This window comes from Guillardia theta (assembly GCF_000315625.1).
Source record: "Guillardia theta CCMP2712 unplaced genomic scaffold GUITHscaffold_33, whole genome shotgun sequence".
Classification (NCBI taxonomy): Eukaryota; class Cryptophyceae; order Pyrenomonadales; family Geminigeraceae; genus Guillardia; species Guillardia theta.
In genome coordinates, this window is record NW_005434641.1 from 13,321 (window position 1) to 26,025 (window position 12,705).

General features: G+C 53.0%; 2 protein-coding genes across 2 annotated transcripts; one reads left to right on the forward strand and one right to left on the reverse strand.

The window, feature by feature from the left end:
• Positions 1 to 285: 285 nt before the first annotated feature.
• Positions 286 to 1,192, forward strand: GUITHDRAFT_152551 (hypothetical protein; the record flags this gene model as incomplete). Its single annotated transcript, XM_005832663.1, has 4 exons — positions 286 to 332; positions 402 to 935; positions 956 to 968; positions 1,090 to 1,192. A coding segment is annotated over exon 2 (463 nt), but the record flags the coding sequence as incomplete, so codon positions are not given.
• A 4,591-nt stretch (positions 1,193 to 5,783) lies between these two features.
• GUITHDRAFT_43289 (hypothetical protein) lies at positions 5,784 to 6,002 on the reverse strand (the record flags this gene model as incomplete). Its single annotated transcript, XM_005832664.1, has 1 exon — positions 5,784 to 6,002. A coding segment is annotated over one exon (219 nt), but the record flags the coding sequence as incomplete, so codon positions are not given.
• Positions 6,003 to 12,705: the final 6,703 nt, after the last annotated feature.

The following is a 12,705-nucleotide window of genomic DNA, read 5'->3' on the forward strand; positions in this document are numbered from 1 at the left end:
CCATCTCCCTGCCTGCCTGCCTGCCTGCCTGCCTGCCTGCCTGCCTGCCTGCCTCTCTCCATTCCTCTCTCCCTCCCTCCGTGCATCGCTGCCTCGCCCCCTGCCTGCCTGCCTGCCTGTCCCCCTTCCTGCCATCCCCATCTCTGCTTGCCTCCTTCTTGTTTCTTGCCTGCCTGCCTGCCTCCCTCCCTCCCTCCCTCCCTCCCTCCCTCCATCATTTTGCTCCTTCATTGCTCTTCTTCCTCTTCTTGGCTTTGTCTCAATTTGTTCTGCTTCGTCTTTCTCAGGTTTTGCCACCTTTCCTGCAATGTATGGCCAAGACGTTGCGATTCTTTCAAGGTCTTCTTTTTGCCCAGTCCTACTCTTCGTGTCCTCCTCTTACTGTCCTCTGACTTGCGCACTTTCCAGCTTATCTTTATTCGACCCCTGCTATCGCGAGCCGACGTACATGGCATGCTGTCTCGCGTGCATCCGATCACGAGGGGACCAGCGATCGAAGAAGCGATTGATGGGGCGGCGAGGAGGTACCAAGAGAGGGCCCAGCAGGAGGATCTCTCGCGCGCGAGGGAGTACCTGGAGCGAGAGGGCATCAGGCTCGTTCGGTCAGATCAGGGCTGGAGCAGGAGGATGCGCGAGGCGGTGATGACTTGGATCCTGGAGGCGTCGGAAGAAGGGTCCTCCGACGCTGAGTTTCACCTTGCCGCCTCCATGTGGAAGGGACATGGGATCTGCCATGACACGAGCCTAGCGTGCGCCTTCTATGCTCGGGCGGCAGAGAAGCAGCACCTGCTGGCTCAGTACAACCTGGGAGTCTGCTACCTGCTTGGCAGGGGAACCGATCCCAAGGATGCTGAAGCCGCGCGGATGTTCATGGGTGCGGCTCAGGGGGGTGTGAAGCAGGCGCAGTATGCGATAGGGTCGTGCTTTTACCTGGGGATTGGGGTAGAGAAGGACCTGAAACAAGCAGGTGGCCACTTCTACCCCCCCGCCTCTTCTCCATCCCCTCCTCCCCTGCTCTCTCCTCCCATGTCCCTCTCCTCTCACCCCCTCCCTCCTCCCTCTTCGCGCTGCCATGCCTCACATGCGCAGCCTTCTGGTTGGCCCAGGCGTGTCAGCAAGGGTTCAATCCCAACGAGCCCCCGGCCGAGTCTCGCACGCACGCCACCATCGTACCTAGAAGAGACTTCAGGAGGTGACGTCACCCGCTCCTCTCTGACGCCTCCTCCTCGCTGACGATCCCCAGCTCGAACCCCCGCCAGCTCTGCGACCCGCACGTTAAGAGGAGGAGGGGACCCAAGTCGCTAACGCCAGGTGAAGTTTTCAAGAGGGGATGACGGCTGTGGTGACAACGGGGAGGGCAGGGATGAAGTTGGCGATTCAGAAGAAGAAGGTTAAGAGGCAGAACAAGTTGAACGAGAGGCTGGCAACAGGAAGGTTTTGACATGCTGGAAATATGTAGCTGTTGCTTTATTCTGGTCTGGACTACTTGTAAAAATATCGAACTGGTCGCTCTACCCAAAAGATTATGTGGCGGGGAGTAAACTTTGCTGTTACCCCTTTAACTCGACAACCCTCTAATCTACTTCTTGTCTTTGCCCTCGCCCTCGCCCTTGCCCTCGCCCTTGCCCTCGCCCTTGCCCTCGCCCTTGCCCTTGCCCTTGCCCTCGCCCTCGCCCTTGCCTTTGCCCTCGCCTTCGCCCTTGCCTTTGCCTTCGCCCTTGCCCTTGCCCTTGCCCTCTCCCTTGCCGTCGCCTTCACTCTTCGCAGCTGCGTCACCGTTGGCATTCATCAAAACCTTCTTGTCGTTGGTATCGGGCCCGCTGCAGACGTCGGGTCACAATCGTTTCAGAGAGCGAGGGAGGGAACGAGGGAAGGAAGAGGATAGAAGAGGAAGGGGTTAAGGAGGGGGAAGGAGATAAGAAGTCCATTACCTGTAAGTCAAGACTTGAGTCATCCAAGAGTTGTCGGAGTATCCCTTGACAACTACGTCGTACGTCTTCGCCTCTAGCGTAACAAAGGAGCAAATCTCCTTGTCCTTGTTCTCTCCGTCGTTGTTCACGACTTCCTTGTCGTCGATGTACACAAGCGAGCTGCGCAAAATGCCGTGAGGACCGGACGGGTCGGTCGACAGGACTTACCCGTAGGTTGAGAGCGAGCAAACAAGATACTTTCCTGCCTTGTTGATGGGCACTCGGCCCTGGAATAGCCATGCAACTCTGTTAGACGGAGGCTTCTTGAAGAACTGAAAGTGACGTCAGGGATGGCAGCACGACGCAAGGCAGACCCACCGTCGTCCAGTCCGACCAGGAGTCGAACTTGATGAAGGGCACAACAGCCTTGTCCTTGAGTACTAGGTCCTTGTCGAAGTCCGGAACCGACTGGCGCTTCCCCTTGTACTCGTAGAGCTTGGCATACCACTTGGACTGCTTCACTGGAGCCGGGGCCCACTCCTCGGAGCTGCCGAGGAAGTGCTCCGATCCAAACGTGTCCGGCCCCTTGTATGTCGCGCGGATGGCAAAACCACTTCCGCCACTCTGAGAAGCTCGTCAGTTACAGCGAGGAAGAGGGCGGAAGGAACTCACATTGAACCAGAGGATGGAGACGGTGTGCTTGCCGGCCTTGACATCGCTCAAAGTAGCGCACTTCTTCGTCTCGCCATGTCGCCCTGGGCACATGGTGAGCGAAACAGCATCAGGGGAACGGCCGAGCACCGTCGTTGTTGACGATCAGTTGATCATCGTAGTACATCTTCGAGCCATCGTCCGACGACAAACAGAAGTCGTACGAGCCCGCCTGAGTGATCTCTACCTTGCCGTACCACGCTCCGACCACATTCTGTTGAGGGATGTTGGCGATGTACTGGTCAAGCTCCTCGGTTTTGTCAAAGTCGATGTTCGGGCAGTACGCCTGTCCCAGATAGTCCAGCCATGCCAAGTCCGGCACGTTCTCTGGGTTGTAAGGCGCAGAGTAGAGACGCATCGTCCACTTGGACTGAGGCGGGAGCTTCGGCTCCTTGGGGACTATGCTGGGGATGTACTCCTGAATCTCCCAAGTGTCTGGACCGGCATATGTGGCCTTGAGCCGCTCGCCGCAGCACTCGTCGTAGTACTTGACCATGATGTCCTGCACACCGGCCTTGAGGTCTACCACGCTACACTTCTGTGTGTAGGTTCTCTTCGCAGGGTTGTCGACGATGGTCTTCCCTCCGATGTAGAGCTTCGAACCGTCGTTGGACTCCACGCAGATGGTGTAGCTACCCGCGTTGATAATCTCGAGCTGCCCACCAAAGACAAGGGCAAACGAATTGTCGGGGATACCAGGAACAAACTGAGAGGCGCAGAGTTAGCGGGACATGCAGGGAGACGAAGCGGCTTACCCTCCGGAAGTCTTGAATACCAGCGAAGTCGATGGCAGGGATCTTGACTTTGTACCCAAGTTCCTTCAATGCCCTCGTGGTGGTTGGCGTGCTGGTAAGCGTCTCGGAGGAAAGGTACATCTGCATCTCCCAATCGCTCGCAAGCACCAGCACGTTCTTGTTGTCTGTGTCGGGTCCGCTGCACCATCAAGTCAGCGACAGAGCGAAGAACAGGGAGGTGAAGCACCTCCATTCCAGCTTGAGCGATGCGTAACCACCGCCGTTATACCACCAGACCTTAGCAGCATACTTGCCCTCAGAGAGGCTGGTGGTGACACATTTCTTGCCGATGTTGAGGTCGATCAGGACGCTGTTGTCAAGAGAGAATCGGGTTCCGTCATCGGAGTTGACGCAGAACTCATAGGATCCCTCCTTCTCGACATCGATGTGGCCGTCGATCACTGCTGCGATGTTGGTGTCACTCAATCGTGGCACATACTGCAAGCAAAAGCTGGTCAGGAGCTCATGGGCGCACTTCGGATTCAACAACCTTTCGAAAATCGTTGAGATTGTCGAAGTCGATGAAAGGGACTTCAGTGTCCGCCACTGCCGTCATGGCAGAGACGTCCGGCATTCCGAAGTCGTACGGCATGCTGTTCGAAGCATAGACTTTCATGGTCCATGCTGAATTCTTGGGTATCGGAGGGCCTTTGGCCACCTTACTTGGGACAAGAACGTACTCGTTGTCAGTGTCAGGCCCTCGGTACGTTGCTTGGATGTTGAATGTTTTGTCGAAAGAGAACCAGTCAACCTTCATGGGATAGAGCCCAGCTTGCAAGTTGTTCTGCATGAAAGAGCATCAAAACCAACAAACAGGCGTAGCCTCGTTCCAACCTTCCATGCACAGTACTGTCTGTTTCCGTGACGCCCTCCATTGTTGATCAACTGATCGCCCCCGAGCCACAAATGAGATCTAAGTTTCGCAAAAAAAGAAAAAAAAATGGCGTCATAATCTGAGAGAAGAGAACAATCGCTCTACTTACCCATCTTCTGAGAAGGTGCAGAACAAGTAGTTTCCAGGTTGCTTGATCTGAAGCTGGCCATACCACTGGGCGGCCGTGTTTTCAACGGATTTGAGGTTGACATAGTACTTCAAGGAATGAAGTCAGATGGAAACAAAAACGCATCCATGTGGTGATTACCTTTTGGAACTCGCTCAATTCGTCGAAGTCGATGCCTGGAACTTCAGTCGACCCGAGGAATTTCAGCAGGTTGACATTCGGCACGTCGGACAAGTCAGAATCCGATTTGAACAGTCGCATGAGCCACTGAGAAGCTGGAGCAAGAGCAGGGGCCTCAGCCCCGTCACTCCTCAGATTCACTTCCCGGTCGTCAGTGTCTGCTCCCTGGTACGTGATTTTCATCCTCAGCGAGCCTTCTCGCTTGAAGTACTCGCCGTATGCCTGCAACAACATTAAGGAACCCTCAAAGTGTCACAGCAAACTTTCACATTGTGTTTCCCCGCAGACATCTTGACGTCCGCACAGTACCTACGCTCGCCATGGGCACCACCGTTGTTGACAACCAGTTTGTCGTCAATCCAAAACTTAGAGCCATCGGACGATGTGGTACAGAATCGATAGTTCCCTTCCATCTCAATCTTGAAAGTGCCCCAGAATTGTGCAGCAAAGTTCATGTCTGGGGAGTCGGGGAAGTACTTCTTGAAGTCGTCCAGGTCCTCGAAGTCCACATCAGGGATATGAACTTTCACCCCAAGCTGAGTCAAGGTGGAGAGCTCCGGCATCTTAGTCAAGTCACTCGCTGACTTGTAGACGGTCATCTTAAAGTCATCTGATGGGAGCAGAATCTGTTGAGACTCCGTGTCCGGCCCTTTGTAGGTGGCTACCAACTTCACCTCCCCATCACTCTGGAAGAACTGAATGGCAACCAGGTGATCTCCTGCTTTCATCGTCGTCGTCCCACACTTCTCAACGGCTGCGTGCTTGGCGCTGTTGTCAACGACGTCTTTGCCATCAATCTTGATGATCGATCTGTACAGGGAAAGTCACAACAAACCATCATTCAAGCAGCACCTTACCCATCAGAGGACATGGAGCAGAACTTGTAGTCACCCTCCTTCACAATCTTGACGTGACCTTCGATGAGAGACACGAAGTTCTTGTCGGGAATGCCAGGTACACACGTTCTGAAGTCTTTCCCGCTGGAGAAATCGATATAGGGGCACGTACCCTGTTTGACAAGTCAGACAATGAACGTGGAAGCATGGATAGAGCCTCACCTGGCCGACGTATGTAAGAGTTGAGACATCAGGCATGTCGGTGGGAGGACTGTTGGACTTGAAGACTCGCAGGGTCCAGAGCGACGGCTTGCCCGCGACGATTGTCTGATCGCAGACCAGAAGACCTGCTCGCATGCTTGGATGATTTCTCCACTCGTAGACATAAATGCGGATGTATCTAGCTTTGACTGGCTGAGTGAACTTGTTGGTCACACGCGAGTTCTGATCCCCGTTTCCTTGGAAGATCCTTCCGCATTCAACTTCCGTCCAATCATTTCCATCCAAGCTAGACTTGACGGTGTACATCGTCACAAACTGATACGAGTCGTATCGTCCTTGCGTGACTACTCCCGCAATAGCCGTCACCTCTCCAACATCTATCTGCATCCATTGCGCATCTAGCAGCACAAATCAATAACCAACTCGAGTAAAGGTGCTTTATCTTACTTGGTTCATATGGACCATAGCCGCTCCATGCTTGCACCGAATCAAGACGACCACGACCATGCCCCGCACCGACCTGCATCAGACTGTAAAGAACCTGCCATAAGACACCACTGTCCTTACAGCATCATTGGCCCAGATGCTTGAAAAGCGCATCCGATTATACTTAGCGTTGTACTCCAGCGGCTGCGGGGAAGATGTCAACGAGCGCGTCAAAGATAAGGATGTGCAGCGCATTTACCTCGGAACACTTGTCGTCCGAGGTCACTCCTAGCACACAGCCTGAAGCTGTCGCCATCTTAGATTTGTCTAGAGTTTCTTCCCAGATTTGGATTCGCTGCATCCGAGTGAGCTTCATGAAATCAAGGAACAAGGGCAGTCATGATTACCTTGACCCAGCCTTCGGTAGCATACGTGGGATTAGCCTTGAAGAAGATCAAAGACTCGGGATCGAGCTTGAACCCATCCTTGTTCTTGGGTTTGCCGACAGCACATCGGTAACCATTCAAGTACAGAGAGACAGTGTCTGTTTTGAAAAGTGAGGAGAGTTCAACACAGGGCAGTCACGAGCAATGTACCATCGCTGCTGCGCGTAATACCGAAGTCGTACTCAATGTCTGGGAAGATTACCCACGAGCACTCCAGTCCAGCTGTGCCAGGCAGAAGCTGCGAGACGAATCAAGGCGATCAAGGTCACATTCACAGTCACATACCCCAAAGTGCCCACCGTCCACAGAAAGACTTGCGTCGGGAAACCAGCTCCCTGACTGCAGTATCTGTACATTCGATGTGAATGAAGGGAAACGACGGTAACTGATCATTATTACCATGCGTTGCCCCGTGGCTGTCTTGATCTTCCCAGTTATCAGGATAGAGTAAGTGGTGCCCTTGGAGATGCACGCCTGGATGGCAGGTTAGAGAGATTCCCTGGCCAACAGCTTCTCTGCTGCTTGGCTTGTTACCTTCTCGTCAAGCTCAAGTCCCTTGCCAGCAGTAAAGTGGTATCCATACTGCGCTCAAGCTCTCAGTTGCAATCCATTTGGCAGCAACAGATGTAGATGACTCACACTCATAAAGTCACCGGAACCAGACTGCACCAACATCGGGCCGTTGGTTGAGGACGTTAGCCCGCCATTGTTAAGATTATAGTCCAAGTGCTTGTCCTTGCAGGTCTTCTCACATACCTGAAACGAACAGTCAACATGGGCGTAACTAACGTGATGAACTCACCAACACGCCAGCACGCCAGGAAGGATAGTTGTTGTACACGTCAGGGTAGATGCGGATGAATCGTCCCTTCAACGGTACTCGGAAGAACACATTGACCTTGGTGCTGGTGTCTGTGTTTGCATTGAACGATCTACCGCACTCCACGTTCTGCCAGGTATTTCCATCTGTAGAAATCTTGACGAAAAAGCTTCTCAGGAATTGGTTTCCAGCATTACGTCCCTGGATCACTACACCCGCGATGCCCTGAACCTCTCCAGTATCTAGTTGGAGCCAATGGCCTTCAAGCCCGGTGTATGGTTCCGGAGGAATGAAGGCGTCAGGAGAGTCCAGCATTCCACGAGCATACACCTCGCCAGCCGGGTAGTTGCCCCAGCTAGCCGAAAATCTGTGCTTGTCATAATTGACGTTCAAGACGATAGAGGCAGGGCATGAGCCCTCAGAAGCTTCAGCAAGCTTGCAGTTGCAAGCGTCTGCCATGGCATCCTCGTCCAAGGCCTTGCCCCATACTCGGATGCGTCTGACGTACCCAGCAGATGATGTCGAGGACGAAGTACCCGCGAGGAATCGAATGTTGTTGGGATCCAGTTGGTAGCCCTTTTTGTTGGAGCTCTTGGCACTGCCGCACAAGTATCCATTCAGGTAGAGGGAAACGACACCTTCTGACTCGGTGATGCCGTACTGGTAATATTGGTTTGCCTTGATCACTTCATCGCAGTCAAGGCCATCGATGGGAGGGTTCCACTTGAAGTTGTTGTTGACAAATGCACCGTCCGTTGACCAAGAATCTGCACCGAAGATTTGCCTCCAATTTGAGATCGTGTCGAGCCTAGCTTCGATAACGGTACTCCAGCTCTCAGGCTTAATGCACCTGCTCTCGTCCAGCACCAGACCTTGCCCAGCAGCGAATCGATAGCTCTGGTCTTTCACGTCAAAGGTGCCCTCCCCCTTGTCCGAAGTAAGCATGGGGCCTCCCGTGACTGAAGCGAATGACATGTCGAAGGTGTAATCAAGCATCTTGTCTTTGCATTTGGTTTCACATGTCAACAAGCCAGCTCGTAGCGACGGGTAACCGTGGTACGAGTAAGGGTAGATACGGACATATCGCGCCTTCACACTTGAAGGAAAGAGGTTGTACACTTTGGTACTCATGTCAGTGTTTCCTTGGAAGATCCTCCCGCACGCAATATCAGCCCAGGATTTGCCATCTGTGCTCACTTTCACCATGTACTCCGTTGTCCACCAACCAGCATCATTTCTTCCCTGCGTCACGACGCCTAGGATTGTGGTAGCATCACCGGCATCCAGCTGCATCCACTCTCCATCCTGAAAGCCGGTTTTGGCGGAGTTGGGTAACCAGCAAGTCGGTGAATTGAGCATCCCTTCCCCGTAGGTTGTGCCCACCTCGCGATTCTGATAGACAGAGGAATACCGATGGCGCTTGTAGTCTGGGTTGATGGTGACTGTGTTGGAGCAGTTGGAGCCGTCCGTCGGCAGGACACATCCACACTCTCTCGCCAGCTCATCAGGCTTCAGAGCCTTGTTCCACAGCCTGAGCCGATCCATGTAGCCGTTGGGCTGCTGACCGGCCTGCGCTCGGAAGAAGTTCAGCTTGTCACCAAGCTTATAGCCATCTCGATATTTTGGTTTCGCTGAACTGCATAAGAACCCATTGAGATAGACAGATACCACACCGTCCTCAGTTCTGGTAAGCCCATACTTGTACCAACGATTGTCCTTAATCTCCTCGTTACAGATGAGCTTGAGGTCGTCAGGCTGCATAGAGAAGACTTTGTTGACGAAGAAACCGTCAGTCTCCCAGCTATCGGTGCCAAAGATCTGCAGGGAGCCAGACACTGAGGAAAGCAACGCATCCATGATGATAGTGTAAGCTTTACCCTTGATACATTCAGATGGATTCAACTGCAACCCTTGACCACCTGACATCTGATACGCCGTCTTTCCTAGCACATCCGCGAACTTTCCAGCTCCCCATGGTGTCGTCAACATCGGCCCACCAGTCGACGAAGTCAAAGCCTGTTCAAAGCCATAGTCCAACTTGCCATCCTCACACTTCCTCTCGCAGACAAGCAAACCTGCACGCAAGGCAGGGTGGCTGTAATAGTACATCGGGTAGATCCTGACGTATCGTGCTTTTACAGGGCCAGGAAACACGTTCTGTACTTTGGTATTGGAGTCTGAATTGCCCTCAAACACCTTTCCACAGGCAACTTCTGTCCACCTCTCACCATCTTCACTGACTTTCACGCCGTAGGCTGTCACCCACCAATTTCCGTACGCCCGGCCCTGAGTGACAACGCCAGCAATGTTCTGAACTTTACCAGAATCAAGTTGGAACCAGCAACCATTCTCGAAGCCAACTTGGGCGTTGTTACATAACCAGCCTTCAGGCGAGTCCAGCATACCTGTAGCATATCTGTATCCAGCCGCGTCGTTGGCCCAGGATGATGAAAAGCTGTGCTTGTCATAGGGCAAATTGGCGATGATAGTGCCTTTGCAGTCGGAATCGACAGGCTCAGTCAGACTGCACTGACAGGCTGACGCCATTTCTTTCTGTGTAAGAGCCTTGTTCCACATACGGATTCTCTTCAAGTAGCCAGCAGTATTCTTGTTGTTGTCATCACTATGGAAGAACGCGATGTGGCTCGTATCCAGCTTCAAATCGTCATGCATTTCTACTTTGCTCGAAGCACACAAGAATCCTTTGAGCCAGATAGAAACAGTTCCATCGTCCGCCCTTGAAAGACCGAACTGATAAAACCTATCAGGCCTCAAAACTTCGTCGCAGTAAAGATTCGAAGACTGTGGGAAGAACTGGTATTTGTTGTTCACGTACAGCCCGTCGTTCTTCCAGGCATCGGTGCCGAAGATTTGCCTCCAGCTGCTGATCGTATCCAGCTTCGCGTCGATCACCACAGTCCAGGTCTTGTCATTGAGACACTCTGCAGCATCCAGAGCAAGCCCCTGGGATGCTGAAAACCTGTACCATCCATTCTTGTCATCAAAGGAGCCAACTCCCCATGGGTTGTCCAGCATCGGTCCGTCTGTGGAGGAAGTAAAAGCGCTGTCGAACTGATAATCCAGCTGTCCACTCTGACACTTCTTCTCGCATAGGAGCACAGCAGCCCGGATATCTGGATAGTTGACGTACTTTTGAGGGAAGATCTTGACGTACCGAGCGATCACTGGCTCTGGGAAGAGGATCTTCTTGATGGTAGACGAGTCCGTGCTTGCCTCGAAGATCCTTCCACAGGCCACGTCGAGCCAAGACGCACCGTCCTTGCTCACTTTTACCGACAGATAGCTGACGTAGTTGTTCGATCCTGAGTAACCTTGAGTTGCAATGCCAGCAATGCTCTGCTCGCGCCCTGTGTCCATCTGCATCCAGATACCACCTTCATAAGGAGGATAGATGCCGCCCATGACCAAACGATTGGGTCGCCAACAGTACTGTGCGTTGATCTGACCTTGAGACCACGCGGCTTGGCCAGGCTGCCAACTAGCGTCTGAGTAAGTGTGACGGGAATACGGGACGTTCAAGAGAATAGTGTTCTTGCACTGCTTGTCTGAAGTCTCTGGCAACGAGCAGCCCGCCAAGCTTGCCATTTCACCAGGATTCTTCGCATTTTTCCACAGCTGCAAACTTCGGATGTCACCATCGGAGTTGAAGCCGGCCTTGCTGTTGAAGAAGTTGATATCGTGCGCTGCGAACTTGTATCCATCAAAGTTCTTGGCAGATTTTGACGCACAGAGAAATCCGTTCATGTAGAGAGAGACCACGCCCTCGGCAGACCTCGTGAGTCCAAAGGAGTACCACCGGTCGTTCCAAACGCGCTCATCGCATTGAAGTTCAGAGTTCACAGGGTACATCTTCAGGATCGTGTCCACGAAGAGGCCATTGTTGCCCCACGAGGATGAACCCATAATCAGCTTCTTCCCATCTGTCGACTTCACCTTCATGTACATGACGACTGTGTATTCAGAAGGAGTGATGCACTTTCCTTCATCCAAAGTGAAGCCTTCGCCAGCATTGAATGTGTACTGCCACACGCTCCCATCAAGATTGAATTCACCGACTTTGTCACCAGCCTGTAGCATGGGTCCAAGAGTGCTGGAGGCAAAAGTGCCCTGGAATCTATATTCAAGAGCTCCAGCTTGGCACTTCTCCTCACATATCAGAGCAGCAGCTCTTAGCGCGATGCCTCCATACCACGCCTGGGGAAAGATTCGTACATAACGGCCCTGAACGCTGGCAGAGAACATGGTGTCGACCTCCGTGTTCTGGTTCTTGTTGCCATTGAAGATGCGCCCGCACTCCACTTGCTTCCAAGAAGCGCCGTCATCACTCACTTCAACGATGAAGGTGGTGACCCACCAGCCCACGTTCTTGCTCCCTTGGGTGACCACACCGCGGATACTCCTCAGGCTTCCCAGATCGATCTGCACGTATTGTCCCTTCTGGTGGGTTGCGGGAATCCATCCAGTCTGAGAGTTGAGCCTGACTGCACCATAGCCCACTCCAACCCTGTCGTTCTGGTTGACCGAAGACAACTTGTAGTTCTCGTCCTTGGCGGCGTAGATTACGACATCCTCCTCATCGCACTCCTCACCGGCTGTTGTCAGAACACACCCGCACTCAGTAGCGACTGCTTCATCAGAGAGTTGTCTGTCCCACATCTTGATCTTTCGGACATAACCGGCAGATTCTCTGGAGGAGTCATCTTTGAAGAAGGTGATTTCGTGCGGCGACAGCTTGTAGCCTTCGGCGTATGGAACCTTCCCGGATGCACAGAGGTATCCATTGAGATACAGCTTCACGTTGCCATCGGAGCCCCTTGAGAGGACATACTGATACAACTCGCCAGGCTGGATCATTTGTTCACATTGAAGGGCTCCCCCAGCCGGGAACGTAGTCACTCTCTTGTCCACGAACAGGCCGTTCTGATCCCATCCATCGGATCCGATAAGACGCCTGTAGCCATCGACGCTGTCCAAAGACACAGACATGTAGATTGTGTAGGCCGTGCGGTTGATACAGTTGTACTCGTCCAATTGAAGTCCCTGACCCTTGGAGAAACGGTATCCCTTAGCACTGTCGAAGGTGCCTGAGCCCCATGGAGTGTCAAGTGACGGGCCCTTGGTACTGGACCTGAAGTTCTCAACGAAGCGGAAGTCAAGCTCAGCGTTCTCGCAGGGCCTTTCACATAGGAGAATTCCGAATCTGAATGCTGGCCATCCCTGGAAAGTCACTGGAAACAGCCTCACGTAGCGTGCCTTCACCGGTGTGCTGAATAAGACCTTGACCTTGCTGGTAGAATCCTCGTTTCCATCAAACACGCGTCCACACTCAACTTTAGTC